Source organism: Rhipicephalus sanguineus, chromosome 10 (assembly GCF_013339695.2).
Source record: "Rhipicephalus sanguineus isolate Rsan-2018 chromosome 10, BIME_Rsan_1.4, whole genome shotgun sequence".
Classification (NCBI taxonomy): domain Eukaryota; kingdom Metazoa; phylum Arthropoda; class Arachnida; order Ixodida; family Ixodidae; genus Rhipicephalus; species Rhipicephalus sanguineus.
The window spans coordinates 61,729,535-61,751,430 of record NC_051185.1 but is presented as its reverse complement, the minus strand read 5'-3'; the positions used below and the strand labels follow the sequence as shown (position 1 = coordinate 61,751,430).

General features: G+C 47.7%; 1 protein-coding gene across 1 annotated transcript in view; it reads left to right on the top strand.

The window, feature by feature from the left end:
• Positions 1-12,293: 12,293 nt before the first annotated feature.
• LOC119371961 (A disintegrin and metalloproteinase with thrombospondin motifs 9) overlaps positions 12,294-21,896 on the top strand; it is a 367,660-nt gene continuing 358,057 nt past the window's right edge. The window contains exon 1 of the mRNA XM_037642406.2: positions 12,294-12,909. Coding sequence (XP_037498334.1) covers positions 12,798-12,909 — 112 coding nt within the window. The 5' untranslated portion in view covers positions 12,294-12,797. The remainder of the gene's footprint in view (positions 12,910-21,896) is intronic.

The following is a 21,896-nucleotide window of genomic DNA, read 5'->3' as shown; positions in this document are numbered from 1 at the left end:
TGATTCATCCACACTCTCATGGATTTCTGGACAGAGAGAGAGAGAGAGAGAGAAACTTTATTTGCGTATAACGCGGAGCAAAGCAAATGGTCGGGCCCCTATTCCAGGGCTCCGCTGGCCCTTGCCATCTTCTCTGCCCGTTGGATCAGACAAAGCTGATCATCAAAGGCCGAGCTGGACAGCAGTGCCTCCCATTTTTCCTCTGTGTTATTCATGTTGTGGTGTTCTTCGTTGTGAAGTGTACACTCCCATGTAATGTGAAACAGAGTTGGTGGGGCCCCGCACCACGGACATATATCTCTGTATGCTGTGGGGTAGAATACATGTAGCCTGTGTAAGTTCGTGTATGTGTTTGTCTGGAGTCTGCGTAACGCCGCAGATTCCATTGCTGTGAGGTTCTTATGCGGTGCTGGATAGAGTTTTCTATTCTCCCTGTAATACTGAAGAATTGTAGCAAAATTAGGGTCTAGGGGCGTTGGGTCCTCTATTGCAGTGTGCAAGGAAGCTCGGTGATTTGTGAAGCCTCGAGCCGCCTCATCCGCAAACTGGTTCCCGGTGACGCCCGCATGCCCTGGCGCCCAGATAATCGTTTGGGTGTATTCAATTGGAAAATCTCTAGGAGCTTTGGTTAGAATTTGGAAGGCCTTCGTACATATTCTACCCCTTTCGTAGTTCCTACATGCAGCCTTCGAATCCGTGATCATTGTCAGTGGGGCTTTTCGCTCCCTGCCCTCCTTGATTGCCAGTGCTAGCGCTATCTCCTCCGCTTCTGTAATGGAGGCTTGGGCTATGGAGGCACAACTTGTAATGTTTCCTTTTCGGTCTGTGACCACAGCCACCATATTTTTTGCATTAGTCTGATATGGTGCTGCGTCTGTAAATCTTGCCGTATTCAAATATTTTGTCTTTTTATCTATGTAAGCTGCTCTTGCTTTACGCCTTCCAGCATGTAGAATTGGATCCATGTTCTTCGGTAGGGGACATATCTTGTACCAGGCTCTAACTAAGCACGACAATTCCTTAGCTCTTCCATGTGCCTGTACTTGTCCACCGAGACCGATCCTCTGAAGAAGTTCTCTGCCGGTTGGCGTCTGTAGCAGGCGGTTAATCTGTGTGGTCACTTGCGCTTCAGGGTGACAATAAATGTGGAAAAAACCCAGTGACAAGCACCGGGGCGGCACTTTTCAGGTTCGCTGTGTAACCGGCTGTGCGGAGCGCTCGGGCGGTGATCTTTTTCACCGCTGTCTCATTCAAAAGATTTTGTATAATATATACGCATGTAGTTTGAGTTAAGGAGTGTTTTCTTTGCCTTCCCTGCATCTATGTGCGGAGATTGTGACTTCTTTTAAAATCTGTGCGCTCAAATTTACGCCAATCCATTGCCAATGTAGAAGACGACGTCATGCTGATGGCCACTTCTATATCCAGAGAAGAAGACGGTGAACGCGTCACGACGACCCCCAGCAGTACCACGCCTGCTACGGGCCAATCCTCCAAAGTGGGTGTGAGTCAATCACGTCGGAGTTCAAGTGCTACGCAACATCCAGAGGAATCTCCACCATCGTCATCGTCATCGGCGATGCAAGACGATGCAGGTACGTCAATACAGTTTAGCTGCTCGGGCAAAAAGCCGCGGCCGATCGCTTTGCACGTGCCACTTGAAAAGTGCGGGCGCCACCAGACCATTCGGTCCGAGATCGAAGCTGGATTGGGATCCGGATGGATGTCCATAACCACTTCAGACGGTGTGCATCTTGTAAATGCCAAGCCCGGATTCGGAGTTGTACTTCTTTTAGAACCGGGGCAGAAGATTCACGCCGTAAGAGACAGGTTGGCGCCGAGTCTTTTTACGTTAAAGACCAAAGATTCGGCGATGCATCTGACTGTTATGCACGTGGCGTTGCAAATCACTAACTCGGAGCGTTACGATGCCAGGTCGCTGCCGAACAACTTACTCGCGGTATTTCGCTCGACCTTTCTGAAATGCGCTAAAGCGAGGATCGAAGAAATCGACCGCCTTTGCGGGATGGGCGAAGTAACGGCCACGGTGGCCGAAGATCCTTGGATCATCAATGGACAGTGGGAACCGTCTCATTTGGCCCTCGCGGTGGAATGCGACCTGTCGATCTTGGGTCTGAAGGGTTTCCTGCACGAAATCGTCGAGACCTGGTTTACTCACGCGGCGGAGTACATCACGAAGCAGGGTTACGCAACGACCGTCTCCCGCGACGACAGAACCGGTCGCGTGTCCCTGGACGGAACGGGCTGGAGTCTGTACGTGGTCTTCACGAGCGAGAAGTCGTACGTGTTGCACATAACCCTGGGCCAGCTGAAGACGGGAAACCCAAAGTATGACGCAGACATGGTGGAGATGAGCGACAACTGCCCCGACCGTATCGATCCACGATTCGCGGCGATGCCGCCCAGCGCGACAGCCGGGTCAGAAGTCATTACGGATAACGCTTATCGAATGAGTCGTGTCGTCGAGAGATACAACAAGGTGGCGAGCGAGATTCCGAACAACACTCTGCCTCTCTCGCTGGATGCGGAAAATTCTGCCGAGCAACACATTACCCCGCATTTCGTCAGGAACGTTTGGGGTAAATATGAACTGGATCGCGTACGGCCAACCATCAAGGACCTCTTGAACAGCGGCAACGGCGAAGATCTTTATAAAGGCGGCTTTGTCGTGAAGATGGCTGGTATTAGGAGTGATGTGATGGACTTTTTTAGACTGCCGAACTTTACGAGTGCATTGTAGTTCATTTTGAGTTACGTCAGAATGGATGATTATGTACGTATACTTGCTTTTCTCATATTGTTGTAACCCCCGATATACACAGGCAAAAAAAAAAAAAGACTGCATGTATGTATTTTATTGTTAAACAATTACAAATTGTTATACACCCAGGCCTCGTATTTATTTCTCTTTCTTTTTCTCTTCGTCGTCTTTGTATTCTTCTTGCATTTCGTGCAAAAAAGGAGAAGCAGGAGATGAATGGAGATTAATTTTACAGATTACGAAGGTTGAATCCAGAATTTATTATTATTAGTGTGGTTAGGTGGTCGTGTGTATGAGGTATGCATTTTGAAAATGCAATTGCTTCACGTAGTAAATTATTAGAATTTAACTAGATGCCATAGAGGCCAATCGAATTCTCCTATCTTTGAAGTTTGTTATCAGTGGAGGATGCTTTGACATGTGCGTAGCTGTCGTGTATCCAAATCCGCCCACGAAATTCCGCAATTTATTAAGTGCGGCGCATCCCGATCATGGATTGTAAATACAAGGTTCAAACGCTTTCTATTTGTTTTTGTGTGTTTTCGATCGCCGCATAAAAATCGACTCCCGAATGTCTAATCGAGAGTCCTCGGTAAATCCGCTTCGTGCCACATTTGTCCGAGCGTGTTCGATGTCGTCTTCGGCCAAAAACTTTGTGCCTATATTATAGGGTGCGTGGTTGGATATCTTAGCGGTGTAACAGTTCTTCCATGTCATTTAACGCAGATTTCAAATGTGTGTGCAGACTAGCACGATACTGTAGAATCGTCCGATCCCGCGAAAGAAAAAAAAAAAGAAAATTGGGGCAGCCACGCACTAGTGGTACGAAGACTGAGGAAACAGCGGATCTGGTGGCCTTACCCTCCTTTCCCTCCCCCTTTCTCTCCTCCTCACCCTCACATCACTCCTCTTCATCCTCACTTCCCTTTCCCACCCCTTGCTATGCTATACTATACGAGGCTATGCGATCTTTTACCCTCTCCCCTCTTTCTTTCGCTCCTTCCCACCCTGACTACACTTTCCCACTCCGTTGGTATACTTTACTATGCATGGCTATGCTATGCTAGGACCTACTTGGCACATGCATCTTTTCCCCGCCTCTTGCTATGCTATAATGCACATTGTTATGCTATGTTTTACCCTCTCACCTCCTCCTCTCCGTCCTCCGCACCCTATCATCAGGCCTCCTCACTTACCTTTCCCACTGATTTGCTATACTATATATACTATGCGTGGCTATGCTATGCTAGGAGCTGCTTGGCACATACCCGCCTTCTGTGGCGCATACCCGCCAAGTTTTGTGCTGACGAGGATGATGATGGTGGTCCTGGGATGATTGGACGATCTCGGAGTTCTGACAAGCTTAAACAGCTGCACGTTTAAAAGTTAGTAAAGGGCCGCGAGAACACCAAGACTGTTTCATGTAAACCACGACGTAGTACATGACATGCATGTCACGAGTATGATCCTCTCATTTATGGTCGACATATGTTCGTGTCTTGCCATACCAATTCTGGTTAGTGTATGTCAAGTTAATGAAGCAGCCGCCAGAGCACTGAGACCATTTTATGTAAATCGTCACGTACGTGACATGCGTGACATGAATTTCGTGTTACGTCCTGTCATTTACGTTCGTAACATGCTGTAATATATCCTGTTATGTCGCACCAATTTTGGAATATGAGGTTTACGAAGCGGCCGCGAGAGCACGAAGTCGTACGTGGATAGATAGATAGATAGATAGATAGATAGATAGATAGATAGATAGATAGATAGATAGATAGATAGATAGATAGATAGACAGACAGACAGACAGACAGACAGACAGATAGATAGATAGATAGATAGATAGATAGATAGATAGATAGATAGATAGATAGATAGATAGATAGATAGATAGATAGATAGATAGACGGACGGACAGATAGATAGATAGATAGATAGATAGATAGATAGATAGATAGATAGATAGATAGATAGATAGATAGATAGATAGATAGATAGATAGTGTACTAGAATATTCTCCTAGTGGCGCGTCCTCGAGGGAGGGACAATAGGCCGGTTGAAGCAAACGCCAGTAGACGCCACTGGTGGCGTTGCTGCGCCTTTTTCTAGTCGCCGAGCCGGTTAGGACGCGCTTTGCGACTGCTTACTTCGTTCGTCTGTAGTGCGACGCTATACTTTCAACGTGGTAGCAATTGTGAAAAAAAAAACGGTGGAGGACTTGTTTTTGTTTTCTTTTTTTCTCAGACGCTTCTATGTACGATGCTAAAAAGAAAAAGAGGGTCTCGTTGTACGCCGTGAAATGGTGTAAGGAAACGCCGGAATAATTTTGTTTAGATGCGGTTCTGTAACCGATAACAAAGTACAAAATTTTATCACAATCAACGTGTGTCTGTCGAGGCCTTTATTTATTTGTACGCCTTCTGGCATAGGAACGCAGCGCAGACATTGCTGTGCACTTTTATGTAGTTTGTGACCAGCACGCGATGTAAATGTGATGGATATAGCGCCATAGAAGAAAAACAGGTCCATACATGCTGGGTTTGTGCAATGTATGATAAAAGTTGCGAATACATACTGCTGAGGCGATGTCCCGAACTGCAATGAATCCGTCGGTCTGCAGCCTTTACGCTAGCAGACGACGTTGTCGATACTAGTGTGTTGACATGGTTTTCAGAAACTTTCTTTACACTATACTACAGTAAATACAGTCTTTTTGTGTTGTAATAAAAGAATCCGTTGCATAAGGAACGCCTACAAACTCGGACAACGTAAACGCACCGGGAGACAGCGGCCGGTCTACTAGAAAAAGGCGCAGCGGCGGCACCTGGTGGCGTCTACACAAACGGGCACGCGCGCTCCTTCCCGGACGCGTCACTAGGAAATTGTTCTAGTACACTATAGATAGATAGATATATAGATAGATAGATAGATAGATAGATAGATAGATAGATAGATAGATAGATAGATAGATAGATAGATAGATAGATAGATAGATAGATAGATAGATAGATCTCAAAGTGCATATGGTGGTTCGCTAAGAAATGCTTCGCATTTAAAACTCAGAGATGGATTTGGGTTTTCTTTGCCACACTTCTTCGTGTAATAATATTCTGTTCATTAACAGCGACGTCGATATGACGCAAATCGCACTTCATACACACATGGTTCATGACGGATAATAAGCGCTGATGTTTTACGTCCCAAAACCACGATACGATTATGAGGGACGCCGTGGTGAAGGGCTCCGGAAATTTCGACCTCTAAAAGGCCTCCAGCATTTTCGCCTCCATCGAAAACGCGGCCGCCATATCGCACCGACCGCTCTACGCATAGGTGTCAAGTGGAGTTTACCTTAGATTTTCTGAACAGCATACCTATGCACATGCTCAAATAGAAGAGCCACGCCTAATGTGTCATGGTTATGTCCCCTGCTGTCTTGGGCATCTCAGAAAACGATTGAGTTATCAAGCAACGTTCTGTGTGCACAGCGACAGCGGTACCATTCGGAGGGACCTACATGTTGAGATAATATTGCAATCATTGCAGACCGCGTGGCATGTTGCACAGGGTTATAACACGGTGAAAAGTTTCTTCTGATTTCTTAACAGGCCTTCCTCCGTGCTCAAAGCTGCGTACCGCTCCACAATAGTAAAGTACAGAGAATTCCGATTCGTCTCGCAGCTCTGGGGCACCCGTTCCTGCGTTGAGCGATCCCGCGTCGGAGCTCGTGCTCATGCAGGGCTGGCAAGTGCACTGCGGCTGGCTTTGGTTGTCGTCCGCGTTTCGTTTGGTTCGCGACGCCTGCAGTGCACACAGATAGTGGTGTGCGTAGCACTCGAGCGCTGACAGTTTCTGTAGCAATATGTAACGAACGTTACATTGCTACAACTGCGGATAGACAAAACTTCAAACACAGTTGGCGGTGCCCCAACACGAAGCCGTGCTCAGAAGTCGCATTAGGCAGTATCGTAATCGTGGGTGAATTTTAACGCGGTAGCGTTTTAACGCGGTAGCGTTAGAGAGCTCGTGTCGCAGAAATTCCGCTGTCGGCGTCGGCACCGTTGGTTGTGAGCGAAAAATCATCCGTGAGCGAAAAATCGAGAAAGTAGCAAATAAAATAAACGATAAAATCTTCGGTCCCCATGAGGATCGAACCCGGGCCGTTCGCGTGGCAAGCAGGTGTCTTACCACAAAGCCACGATGTTGCTTGCAGCTGCTTCGGACAAAAACACTACATAAATGTCATGTAGTGAAAGGAGTCTCGACGCATTTTGTTCGGCAGGTGTCACGACGAAAACGAGCCCATACGGTAGGCGCATTCGCGAGGCCATCAAACTACGTCGAAAAACGCCGGGATAGTGCAGCCATCACCGCTAAATACACACACGAACTTTCAAACAGCTCTAAAAATGGACAACTATGTCCATCTAGAGAAAAATATATCAAGCCAACGCAGCAAACGCTAGATAATGTGCTGCCATCTGTGAGGCATTGTGAGAAATATGTCTCGACTTTGCATGGCATCCGAGAGGGCCGGCGCGCGGCGTATATCTTGGAGGCCATGCGACTCTTGCTTTAGATCGAAAGCCTGTAAAATTCGCGCGCGTGCGTGCGTGCGTGTGTGTGTGTAACAATACACATTAATAAGTATGCACTTAGTGGTTGAAGTGCGCACTAGGGGCCGGATTTCGCTATCGCGTTCAACTCTTAAAGGCGAAGCTTAAGGGTCCCCCAATTTTTTTCTAAACACCATAGTATGGCTGGATACCGGGACGGCATGCTGCTCTATAGTAGTGTACAAATGGTATTCTCACTCTTTCACCTTTTGTTCTAAACGCATGATGTCGTTGGCGGGGGCCTACCATTCTGCCATGGATACACAGTTACAACTAAGGAAGTTTAAAGGCAATGGTGGAGTGGAAATTATGTCCCGAAAGTGGATCTCCGCCATCCTACCATAGGCACGGTAACACATTAGCTTAGAGCGAAGAAAAAAATGCCGCTTCCTTGAGACGCCCTATGATTTTAAGACGACTAATCGTTCCTGACAGATACCGGTCAACAAAGCTGCCTCGGTGGTACAGCGGTTACGGTGCTCATCTACTGACCCGATGGACACGGGCTCGATCCTGGCCGCGACGGTCGCATATCGATAGAGGCGAAATGCTAGATGCCCGTGTACTTAGGTTTAGTATACTTGTAAAATCAGCGCGAACAAAATGGAGGAGCAAGACGAGAGGGACGCATTACTTAGATTTAGGTGCACATTTAAGAACCTCACGTCGTCGAAATTTCCTGAATCCTCCACTACCGCGTGCAACATAGTCATATCGTTGTTTCGGCACGTAAAACTTCAGCAATTTTTAGATACTGCTCAACATGTATGTCTCTTTGGGCTATTGGTTTCCTTAAGAAGCCTCGAAGTACTGGCAAATTTTGTTAGAGAAAACGCCACTAATACTTATCCGGATGTATTACTTCCGTCGGGAACAGCGATGTCTTATTTCGTAATTAACCCAGCACGTATGCTTGCAGACCAAAAGCACTGTATCCCTATCTGGGCGTCACACGAAATGGCCATGTCTTTAGGTGAAGTATGGACAAATGCTGGCTTCACATTTGCGTTTTTTCGAGAACTTCCACTGCACCATTGTTTTTGTGGCGCGAGCAGCGTGCCACAAAAAACTTCCGAACACTTCCGGTTTTCCGTATATTGAGAAAAGGTCTTCTAAAAAATAAAACTGGTACGAAATCGATGATTCTGGTTCAATGAAGAGTTATGTTGGATACATCTGATATCGGAGCTAAAGTTTACTTAAGATACTGTTAGGATAAATAATGAACATTAAAGGGACCGACAACTGCCCACAATATGAAATGAGCTGACTCCACTGACGTAAAGATTGTCCGTCGCACTGACTCAAACCAACCCTGTTTTTTTCGTGATAGATGGATTTATATTTTTATTTCTTAATTGAAAGTCGCGAAAAATGACCTGTGGCCGCCTCTGGCGGCAAAAACATGAATGATCTGATGAAGACGGCCACGTAACCGTTGATTGCTGTACGCGGTCGACGGTTGTTTTCTTAGTATTGAAATATTGTTCGTTTCTTTATATTAAAAAGGTATTACTCCATAATAATGTACATATAGGCCTGCGTTAGTAGTATGCATTAAAGTGGCGCTGCCTTCGCGTGACGTAATGATACCATGCTCGTCAGCGCGTCTTGAGCAACTTTTCAGCGTGCTCATGCAACCGCGCACGCAGTTTCCAGGTCGCTAAGATTTTGGAGCGACATAGTTTTGCTTCCTACACTTCGTCTCAGAAATGACGCGCGCTGCTACTCGGTGCGGCCTCGCATATGCGTAGTGACGTTTTCGATGGCATGGCTGGCTCGTGCATCGAGAGAGTAACGACGCCGGGACAAACCATCCATCACACAGGCGCAGGCAACCTTGGGCGCAGGCGCACACAACGCTGTACAAATACCGGGAAGGTGTATAAAGCCACACATCTCATTGTAACAGCTTGCTATTTTCAAAAATGGTTGGAAAGCTCAAAATAAAGGTGGTTAAGCATAGTTACAGTAACTCCTGCGAAAGCAGAACAACGACAGCTTTCACAAGGGCTAGCGGCATCGCTATCAACTCTCAGCGTTGCTGGAGCAAGCCTCCATGCGTGTTTGGAGCCTTTCAGATCGAAAAATACTGCTTATAAAATAACTACGTGCTTTTCGGACAAACCACTGCAGCTACAAACGCTACAAAGGATGAGCTTCCTGTCGCGTCGTATAAAACTGTGTCGAGAAAAATCAGTTGTCGGTCTCTTTAATCGAATGAGTTCATTGAAAGGTTTTCTCGTGAGCAGCTGGCATCGTTGCGGCACCTGGCGGAGCAGATCTCAACCACGCGTTTCACTCTACGTGGCCTCTGAGATCCACTTCGGCAGTTGGACGACACACAGGGTTAAGCCGAGGAATACACTGGGGCACGCGAGCGCCGATGCAGACGGCTCCACTGTTAAAGGGAACACTTGCGCGCATGGCATGTTTGGATTTCGTTCTCTTGCGAAAACATAGTGGCTTAGCTTTCCATAAGATTACTGGTGGTTGACAGTTCTGAGTTGTTTTGACAGACTGGGGCCGTGTATGAATAATCTTTTGTTATCCACTAGCTGCTAGAGGGCCAACAATGCGAAAGGTGCTCATTCGACTGTTCCCTTTAACAGTGGACCGTACTGCACGTCACTACGAGACACCTAAGTCAAGGGTTAGGGTGGCCTCCAATTATTTTTTAAAATAATTTTTGGACAGCAGAGATTCTTGTGTTTCAAGCTGAGAGGCGTCAGGTAATGTCCAGGAGAAACAAGCAGGAGGAAAGGCAGGAAGGCTAACCTGACGCACATCCGGTTTGCTATCCTAAGCTCAGGGAAGGGTATTAAGGGTTGAAGAGATAATAAGAAGTGGTTAATATGCGAAAAATCCGCGTGAAGTTAAACAACAGCGCTGCGTTCCATGCAGGTCGAAAAAAAAAGATAAGTTCGTATCTTCACAGTCTGAGAGTACAGTTCAACCTCTTTATAGCGAAGTAGCGTCGGAAAATTAGTTCGTTATATCCGATATTCGTTGCAACAGCAGATATAGAAATCGGCTCTAAAAATCGGCAGCCTGGCTCGCGGTAAAATCATAGATACAAAAACTCACGCACTGCGCAGAACGAAGTTTTCCACTGTGCCCATGCACGAGAGGGCCTCTGCCATTTCAGCAGTTTCAGTAGTCGGACATTTTCCCAAGTAGCGTCTCAGTCTCCTGGCCATGTCCGCGGCATCCGCACTGTTTATTTCCTCCGGAATTCCCGTAACTTTGTTAACTACATTTTAAACGAAATCTTGTATGTCACAGCCACATTTGAAACAAATACGTGGTTGCGAATTGTCTTTCAATATTTATTCTGCTTTTTATGCTACCTGTAGAGTTTAGAGCCTCACGCGAACGAAATATTTCTTCGTTATAGCCGATATCGTGGCGGATATCGCGTTCTTGGTTTCGTTATGAAAGGAATAAACGCCACTGAAATCAAGCGTGAACTTCGCATTTATTTCTCTATAACCGAAAATTCGCTATGTCAACGTTCGTTATTAGGCGCAGGACCTCAGGCGCTTCACGTTCCACTGTAGAGTATGACACATGCCTGACATAATTACTAAATGCCAGTATTATAGACGGGTCATGGTGCCTACTGAAGGCATGCAGGCACTGAACTTAGAGCATCCAGTAACAGTTGTGCAAACTGAGTGCGCGGGGATTTCAGCTTGCCGATGAACTCGCTAATCGTCTCTAACAATGACTAAATCACTATGATCACTAATTTGTCATCTTCACTCAGCTTATCAGTCGGAGGTTCAGAGTTCAACATGTTGCCGATGTGTACCGTGTGTCGTGCAAGCAATTTTTTAAAAAAAAAAAAAAAAACCATGTCCGTTTGCAAGACAAACCGTGCCTGATAAGTACCGCAGAGGTTTGTTTGACGGCAGAGAAAAACTACATCGAATATGATGAGTTAATATTTCTTGGATGTATCCTTTCAATATTGTTTGTTAGGAGAAAGCTGGCTTCTTTGTTTTATTATTATTCACAGCCATTTCTCTCGTATCATGCAATCTCGCGCAATAAAATTTGCACGTTATTAATGAAGTGCGATTTCATATGGTAAACCAAGTATAGAGAATTATCAGATGCTGTCGGGAGACCTGGGACCGATTTCACCAAACTTCTGTTTAGTAAGTGTATCCTCCCATTTGTCAGCCGGCTTCGCTAAGGAAATGTCACACATCGTGATTGGCTGAAATATTCTCTTACGAATATCTTTAGCGTAAGAGGTTTCTGTGAGTACGCACCCCGATCTGTGCGTTTTAGCGGCTTTTGAAGTGTCGTCTCGCGAGCATTCTATATTTTTCTTTCTCTTCGTTCACAGATAAGTAGGTTTTTTGTTAATGCATAGCTTGACCATTTCGCGCATTGAAACTTGCGCGCTCCTGCATGTTCGCCAACACACGCGGAAAAACATGGCTTTTGGGATCGTGACGCAACATCACTGGGCACGCTTTAGTCTCGGAGGCCATGCGAATGCTGTTCAACACGCTCTTTGTGGCGTTATCGTTGTCCCGGATCACGCTTAATTTAAGCACGGCAGTCGTCTATCACCTCCCGGAGTGTTCTAACGCGTCAAGCGTCCCACGGCACGCTAAAATTTCTTGTCAACATATATTTTTCCCGGCTCCGTTGCCACGTTCAGTTGAATGTTTTCGCAATGCGTGCGTCCTGCTTCCGATAGAGGGACAAGAAAGGCTGCGCGGTACTTTCGAAAATGGCGTATAGAGGGCGCTTCTAGTCCTACCAGTCTTTTGCCCGCTCTCGTTCTATGCCGAATAGCGCCTCAAAAATCAAAAGAAGAAAGCCAACGGAGGCAATAAAGAAAAAGTAAGCGACTGCGGCGAGAGTGGGGGAGCGACAGAGTTCTTTCGGCGGCAGCGAGGACCGCTCACTACGGGGTGAGATACCTCGAAGAGCGGTGTGCGTGAGGGCTGCGTGGCTGCGTGCGGGCGTGTGGCAACTTCGATGCCCGGCGGCTGTGGGGACGGCAGCGTCTGACCGCACGAGGTGCCTGTGAATACCTTTTTACCCGGTGCTTTCCGCACGGTCTAAGTGACCCGCCACGCTTCTATCGGCGACCCTTTTTTTTCACGTGCGTTTCTACAGAGGCGTTGCACCGGGCCCGCCGCCAGCTATCATCATCGCCGGGTCGTCCCAACATTCGTGCGTCGTCTGCATCGGTTGGGGGGGGGGTTACAATCAGCTGTGTGCCTGTGCTAAGCCCTGAGGAACAAGGCGACCATGCGGTTTGTCGCCGGTGTGAGCGTGAACGCGGTGCTTCTGTTCAGGTGCCGTGCACTGGCAGCCTGAAACGCGGTTGCCGTGGATTTCCCAGCGGCAATTGTGGCGGCGGCAAAATGCTGTCGCGGCCGGTTGGCATGTCGCTGACCGCACTGCTTTTCGTCTGCTTTCTGGCCTTCTGCTGCTGGCCCGGTCCGGCTGCTCTTGCCGAGCGACGTCTGCTGTCAGGTACGTGAGAGCAAAACCCGCTTTTCGTTACTTTTTTTACTTCTCTGGGGCGATGCCTCGCTGCGGCTAGTCGAGCGGGCCCGCTTCTTGCACTTCGACTATTTTCGGGGCCCCTCACGAGAGGACGAGCAAAATGAACGTTAGTAGTGCGGCCGCAGCCGCCGCGCCGGCGTGGCCTGCCGTTGTTCCAGGAGAGAAAGTTAGCGTCGACGCCGAGCGCCTTCTGTTTTTCTGCTCTTCGTTTCATTTGCCAGGAAAGGTCGACGTAGAGAAGAAGCGAGGTGGCTTTTGCACGTATAAGACGTAGTACCGCGTCGCCCCTGGGCTGCTCGCATCGAAGCACGGTGATTGACGAGCCGTCTGTCGGCCTGCCAGTAGCGGTGGGTGGCTGCGCGGTTTTCGGGCCGAAGAAAAACGTTTGCGTGTCTGTGTGCGAACGTAGTACCTGTTTCGTTCCTGTCTGGGACACCCCTAACTGGCTGCGTGCGACTGCGCGTACCGAGTGTACTGTCCTCGGCGCGAGGTTTATACCGTTTTTCGGACAACGCCCCGCCCCTTTCGCGTTCACTAAAACCCGCGATTTCCGTCGATTTTAAATCGTTAACTCCCAGGAGTTGATGCTAGACTGCATTCCGCAGCGGGCCATCGCCAGAGTTCATTTGTGGAGGCGCACGCGTTAGCAGCCACGCTATAGCTGTTCGCAACTTTCATTACTGTTTTACCGTTTCCGTCGTGGCAATGACGAGCTTGACGTGATGACTGTGACGTGAAACACGCGATGTTAAAACGTTTTCCTATTGGTCCACTTCTGTGTGTCGTCTGCCTTGCAAAAAAAAAAAAAAAAAGGAAAATGCCGTCTGGCCTGAATCGCCGTCTGTCCGTTCGTCGTCTGCTACGCTTGTTTGGTCGCGGCCCATCTTTCTTTTCATTTTAAGTTTTTGATCGTTTCAAAAAATATCTTCCTGTCGCTTTCGAGGCGAACGCGCTTTGCTACCGGCAGACCGGCGCCGCACTGTAACCGCACATGTGTTTGATGCACGACGCCCACAGCTTCGATTGGACGGTACAACTGGCACAGTTCAAGATCACTCTTGAACGCTGCTTTCGTCGCGTAGAAATCGCTCATTTTGATTGGCTTTAAAGATAACGCGGTACGTTCGAGCAAGCCGATATGGATGCGACCACTCCCCGATGTTCACTGATGTGCCTGGTTCATCGTCCGTTAGTCCACGTGACATTTTTTTTTTTTCTTTCCCCAAACACTCTTAAGATTATTGACCTGCCGATCATAATCGGCTGTGCGCGAGCTCTCGGCTGAAGTACATTACCGAACTTGTGACGTAACCTGCTGCGCTGTGACAGACTTGTCGAATGAAATGGCGCGACGGGCAGACAGTGTTCGGGAAATATGTACAATTTATTAATATGATCTTTTTTTTTTCTCTTTAGTGGCACCATTTTGTCGGGTTGTGGAGGAGTAACTTGCTTGTACATAAGACGTCGTGAAAGTCAAAATTGAACACTAATGGTACCAAAAGTTAAACAATAATTGTTGGGTTTTTAACGTCCCAAAACCACGATATGATTATGAGGGACGCCGTAGTGGAGGGCCCCGGAAATTTCGACCATCTGGTGTTCTTTAACGTGCACTGACGTCGCGCAGTACACGGGCCTCTAGCATTTCGCCTCCCTCCAAATGCGACCGCCGCGGCAGGGATCGAACCCACGACTTTCGGGTCAAATAAAAGGTGAATTAACTGTGAATGAAACGTTAAAGGAAATCCAGTGTGAATGAATACTGAATGAAACGTGAGAGCATAAAAGCAAATTTGTATGTGTATTTCTGAATCAATAATTATTATGCCTAAGGGCAGACTTTTTGTGCAAGCTCCTTAGCGTAAGCTATAAGGTCTGTCCAATTTTGTTATTAGGTAAACATATGGTCGAAGGTTCGACACCCGACCGCTTGACGTCGGTTGCAGAGTGAGGGTAGAAAAAACAAAACCGGTGTACTCAGATTGTCGCTTTACAGAAAAAATAATAATAATTAAAAATAGTGGAAAGAAAGAGTGATCGAAATTAATCCGCACTTTCCACGGCGTCGGTGCCTTTTCAAGGCGCACGCCGCGTCCCTAAGTAAGCCTCAATAAATTACCGTTTTAATCGGATCTACTAGTCGTGCCTGTCGGATCGAGCGCGCGTTTATCTAATGAGGATCTCTTTGCACGCTTGTTTGCGCAGATATAATTCCGCGCGTGTGGTCTAGTAAGTCTCCCTTTATCGCATTATATAGGATATTGAATGCGCTTATCGATCTTGCATCGGGCCGCCGTGACTTTGAGGTGCGCCGTATTTAGCGATGCTAATCGCAGGTTCGAGGCGTCAGCTGTCGCAGAAGCACGTCCCTTTCGTCTATAGCTGTGTCGTTGACCCCACACTGGTCACAGCTTGAGAGGACACTAAAGAGAGAGAGAGAGAGAGAGAAAAAATTGAGTCGAACGAGTGACTCTTATTTTCAAGCACTCCCGGTTTCTGAATATTCTGAAAAACTCTTGTAAATAATAAAGCCTGTACGAAATCGGTCGTTGTGGTTCAAGTTAAAGAGGTATATATTGGATACATATGTTATCGAAGCATAAGGGTTATTTAAGCATAAGGGTCAGGGGCTATCGAAGCATAAGGGTCAGGGGCATAAGGGTCAATTAACGGTCAGGGTAATTAATGAATATTAATTATCCTGTGCTGTGCGGAACTCGCAACAGAGTCACAGCGAAAGCTGGTGCGGTGGCTCTTCCATAAGAGCCCCTTGTAAACACTCTTGGGGCTACGGCAAGTACAGTGGCGAGGTACCCGTTACGCCATAAATCACCATAATTTTTGCGAAGTAGGGAAGTACCCACTATGCCATTATTCATAATTCTGCGGAGAAGCGAGGTACCCAACACTCGCCTCTCGGGCATTATGTGCAGTTTGTTGATGGCCTGATGACGACGAAGAAGTCTGGCCCTTTCTAGTGGGTGGATAGCTTTAAACCACCCACTCGTTACGCAATTGGCATTGTTTCATGGTTTCTGGTATTCCGCCCTTCTACCGCGCTATATTACGTGTGTTAACACGACTCCTTGCCCGGCGTCTTTTTTCTGAAGGAGGTTCAAGCACAGGCGTGGCCTTGTGGTGAAATATTCGACTGCCGCGCAGAGGGCCCAGGTTCAGATCCCGCCCGATCCCGTATTTCTTTTTTTTTTTTTTGCTCGTTGTGCGCGATAGCGGTTACGGGCATCGGCGGTGGACAACCACGCCACCAAAATCGGCTGTTGTTGTAATCCCATAACACCTTTCGCTGTATATATTGAAGGAAAAAAAAAACTATGCCGCCACCGAAATCTGTAGCTCAAAAAAGCTTCGCGTTAAAGTCTAACCGATTTAGAGTGATTTCTCTGTTTAGCAGTCGATGACAACCTAAAAACAAATCTAAGCCCCGCCCACAGCTGTCGATGTCCCACCCAGAGAGAATTTGCATAGGTGCCCCATCCAATCGCATTCGCTCATTACTGTGACGTCAAGCATATCGCGTATTTCATGTATACGTGATTTTCCCGTACAGACACGTATTCGTGTCGTTGATTTTCGGTCAAAACGTTGAGCCTCGTGGCAAGCTTCAGCAAAGATTCCCACATCACTGCGCGGGAAACGTAATATTTTAGGTAGGAACGATGAACTCGTAATTATTAAGGCGAAAGCCTTAGATGCCTCATCAGATGCGAGAACTGACCGGCGTCCAGCGTCGGCGGCATCAGCACGAGTGATGCAAAAAGTCATCATCAGGTGACGACGTCACAGATCGCCAAAAATTTTGACATTGTGACGTCGCATAACGTGACGTCGCATGATGACGTCATCATATGACATCATCGCTTGGTCAGAGGTGTCCGATCACGGAGGCCGTGCAAAACCAGCCAAAGGTGCCTCCGGTCCTGGAGGCAGTGCAGAAAGCTTTCAGTGGGTGGCAGGGTAGGAGCAACACATCGAATGAGAAGAAAAATAAGATGCCTTTGGCCTTCGAGTCGTCTTAGGCATACGTTTCTTTCCTTAATCACAGCGGTATATAGATGTATTCTTGGCCATTATTCTTTCGTTTTTTTTTTCTTTAAGCTTTACGAAGTTATACCGTTAATGTGTAACGCATAAACTATTCATCTTTAAAACCGTTTCCTTCAGAAAATGAATTGATTCTTTAAGCAAGGTACCGTCTGATTCATGGCCTAGCCCCCGAAGTAAGTTGCGCCAAGTGTCTGAACAACAACAACAACAACAACAACAACATAGTTTTCTACAATATTTGCTACGGGGAACTCTGGCTCTAATGTATATGGGAGTTGCAACGCATGTCGCTTCAGCTACCATGGGAATGATGGGTAGTACGCGGATTTCTCTAAACTTCGTTATTTCGGCTCATTCTGGCTCAGTGTCACCTGGAGCCGCATTGTAGCAAGACGAAGTTCAGCAAACGTTCAGCGTTTACACCTCACCACCTTAGCCTTTTTAGGCTCACCAATTCAAATCGGGTCACGAAGTTCACAACCGTCAATTCTTTTATCCGAAACGAACACAGCAATAAACGAAGCCACAAGTGCGTTCGAAGCCGCAAGCACGAAGGTTTTGGCCATTCCGTGTACTACCCATCATTCCCATGGTGGCTGAACGATCGCAGCGCCAGGGTTCCCTCTAGTAAATATTGTAGAGGTGAATGCATACGGGACCTCGTGAGTTTTTTTTTAATACGCGCAGTATTTAAATTAGCAGAGAAATGTACTCGTGGTTACAACGGTAACCACCTAGCACGACCAGCACGACTCCCTTGCTGCATAGATGAATGTCAGGCGCGCTGCCGTACCGGGGGGACGAGCTTGCGTTTATTCGTACGTTGTAATCAAGTCTAGTATCGGAGAGCTGCATGCAGCTACGAAACTCGGAAATACAATCATCAGTTACCATCTCGGCCCACCGTCATTGAATCCGAAATGTGAAATCAAAAGTGGGTAGTGGCCATAGAAAAAGGCCACCGTAGGCGCTCTGGTTTCTAGGCGCAAGGGTTTGCACGCATTGCCCAACGCTGGGACATTGGCGAAAGGTGACCTGCCGCGGCTGAGTCAAAGCAGCTATTGCTTATGCACTTCTTATCTCACATCTCCTTTTAAAGCGCAAGAAATGTAAATTTTTTTTATTTATTTCGGTACAAAAAAGCGAAACCGGGGATAAAGGCTGACTCGTCTGACGAAGACCTCGACGCCCCTGTACAGTCTGGTGTCGCGTGGCAGTACGCAGAACTCGGTCATCGGGTCCTAAATTTCGCGTGCATTGCAAGGTAATAATAATAATAATAATAATAATAATAATAATAATAATAATAATAATAATAATAATAATAATAATAATAATAATAATAATGGTAATTGTTGTTGGGGCTTTGCGTCCCGAAACCGCGATATAATTATGAGAGACGCCGCAGTTGAGATCTCCGGAAATTTTGATCATCTTGGATTTTTTTAACGTGCACTGAAATATAACTACACGGGCCGTTGAGAGTTGCGATCAGTCGGCGATTATAATTCTTGTTTTCGATAGTTAGTACCGCTTGTGAAGGGCCGGTTTTGATTTACGAACGAAAGCAGCACTCCCTGCAACGGCGCTGTATTGTACATCGCAAAGCCTCGTCAGTGATTTGGGGTAAGCAGGGGGGAAAGGGGGGGGATGTCCCGGTCATAGGCATCCATGGCCTGCGCAACAATCAGTTGCTCGGGGGATGCCCTTCAGTGTCTGTCTGTCTGTACACTGTTCTGTCCTGCACCGCTGCAGTGTGGGCCGCCGCTTTCTGCTGTCGTATACTCCCGTGGGTGTCCTTGAACCCGCTCCTCGCGCGACGCCAGAGCTACGTCATCGTCGTCCTACGTGAGGAGGGGAGGGAGGGAGGGATCCAAAGAGAAAGAGGGCGGAGAGGGACACCCTCCCTCCTGTGCCCTTCTACAACACGCGTCCTTGCCGCTATCTCGCGTCCTGCAACATTTTGCAGTCCGCGCTCGTAACGTATCAAAGTCGGCGCACCGTGGAACGGTATAGTTTTGGTATCTCTCTCTCGACCTCGCTCTAGGTCGTTGTTATAGCTGCGTGGCTGGCAATTGTCGAAGGTTTTGCTTCGTAAGGACTTCTTTCGGGGAGTCGTAAACACTGCCGCTGGCGCCGGTGCGCGGAGCCGGGTGACTTGACTTGTCTCGATGCATTACTAACGATTTAGGAGGGGTCATCATCATCATCGTCAGGAGGACTACACCCCCTGCAGGGCAATGACCTCCCTCATTTTTAGTCAGTCAACCCGGTCTTATGTTTGCTGCGGTCACGTTATCCTCCGCAAACTTTTCAGCTTAATCAATAAATCCGTTAAGACTGTGTAGCTCCTCCTGCAATAGCCTTTTTACGGGGCTGCAATATGTACAAATAAACGAAGTAAAATCACTGGAAAACGTTATCAGGAGGAGTCTTTTGAGTTCGAAACAATGAACCGATCACAAGCCATACAAAGAAAGGCAATCGAGTTGAACGAAGCAAATACTAGGTAAATGGATTAATTAATCGAGCAGCCTCTGGACCGTGGCCGTTGTGTGAAGGCGGCTTTCCTCTCGCAAGGGCAATCACATTTGCAGCCAAGCTTTCGACGAGAATCACCTCTTCTACGCAACGGCGCCGGTGTGTCGCTCGCATTCGCACTTCGGAGGTGATCAACCCGCCTTCTGGCGCGCCCTGCGAAATGCGTGTCGAGAGCCGCGTGTACCATAACGTGTCCGCGTTATCAGTCACGCCGGCTTTTATACACTTGAATCAGCGTCCTTTCGGCGTCGTCACACTCGTGCAACCCGCGATCTCCGGTGTCATTGAACCGGGCTCCTTTTAACGAGCCGTACACCTGTTATCGGCGCCCAACATCGCCCGCGTAAAAAGCCGAAACGCTCGAGTAGTAGTAGCGTGGCCTATCTCGATTGCTTATCGCGCTGCTGTGTGTACGGACTTACATAATGTTTCGCGCGTCTAGCGTACGATAACGGAATTCGATAAGCGTCGAGTGTCGGGCGTTGTCGCGCAGATACGTCGAGACTTTGGCGCGCATAGTGTATACTTATGGATGGCTTCCATTCGTGCCGCGCTTGGAATACCTTATCGGTCAGTCTTGTCAATGACATTGCGTTAGGCGATGTGACAGCTTGTGAATGCGACTGGTCGCTGTGCTGGCTACCAGAGGCTTGAGGCAGGCCCGTAGCCAGGAATTTTTTTTCGGGGGAGGCCCACTTGCTGAAAACCTTGACTATTTGAGAAAAACACATATTTTCATTATTTATTTTTGGTAGGAACACCTACTTCACCAAAATTTCGGGAAAGGGGGGAGGGCTAGCCCCCCCCCCTCCCCGTTTGGCTATGGGCCTGGCTTTAGGATATGAACCATCCAAAGGAGGAAACACTGAGCAGTGGCACACACAGCGACTGGACTAACAACTGTTCAATCGCAAGTCCACACGAACTCCTTTCAACGCAACGATAACTTCGTAGGGGACGCTAAGTTCTGCGGAATTTCGCCAGCACCGTCTCTAAGACGACTTCGACCGATGCAGGGTTGACACGTCATGAGATAGCTATGTTATGTAAATGCGCTGAATGAAGCACAGACGAGAAACGTAACAGGGGACAGGACAAGTGGTGACAAAAGTGGAACCGGGGAAGCGCGGCATCAAAAAAGCGAAACCGGGGATAAAGGCTGACTCGTCTGACGAAGACCTCGACGCCCCTGTACAGTCTGGTGTCGCGTGGCAGTACGCAGAACTCGGTCATCGGGTCCTAAATTTCGCGTGCATTGCAAGGTAATAATAATAATAACCTAATAATAATAACACCACTTGTCCTGTCCCCTGTTACGTTTCTCGTCTGTGCTTCATTCAGCGCATTTACATAGCTATGCCATACCAACTAGCCCAAATTGAAGCTTTGCTGAACGTCATGAGAGTTCACGGTCACTTTTTTCTGATTTCTGTAATCACCGTATTAATTAGAGACGACGAAAAGAAAGAAAAAAGTATTGAAAAAAAATTCATTGGTCTTCAAGTTGTTTCAGCGATATTTCGTCGCCTAATGCTCAGCCAGGCTCGGCGCGCGCGTTGCGGTCTCTCTTAGTGTATGGCGTGGGTGGACGACCCACTGATCCATCAAGCTCTAAAGTTTCGCATCAACGGTCTGATAACGCATGTCAGCTATCCATCTACCGTGTCCGCTCTTACGAAGGGCTGTCAAAAAGAGAGATCTGTAGTCCCTTGATTTTTCGTTGCCTTCGATAGATGGCTTGCACGACGTCATTGAAACTCTAACTCAACGTGGTTGCTTAGCAGGGGTAAGGCGAAGCGCTGCTAAGCTGGAGGACGCGGGTTCGATTCCCGTCAACGCGGCGGCCGCATGTCGAGGGGGGTAAATTGAAGTTTGTGAACTGAAGGTGCCGTTCGTATGTATATGCATGCTGCACCAGAGGTGTCAGTTAGCGAGGGTGCGCTGTCCGCCTCGTCCCGGGCCGCGTGCCTTAGCAACCCTGCTGCACTTTGTTCCAGACATTTAGTGTAATTATGCAATGGACCATGCTTAAACAAACTTCCACACGTTGATCACAGCAGTGATAGAGAGAGAGCAGAGGAATGCAGGGAGGTTAACCAGAAGTTTGTATCCGGTATGCTACCCTGCACTGGGGTTGGGGAATAGGGGGTTTAAAGCGAGAGAGAGAAAATAAATAATAAGGAAAAAAAAAGGAAACGATCACAACCACACACACAGCGAGAGCGTTTCGCTCAGAGGCGTTCTGACAGGCGTAGATCGCAGGAAGGCTAGTAGTGCTTGTAAAGCCTCCTTCTGCGACGTTATGTCCGGACGATGGCGTAGTAGTCTTTCTTCTGATAGAGGAT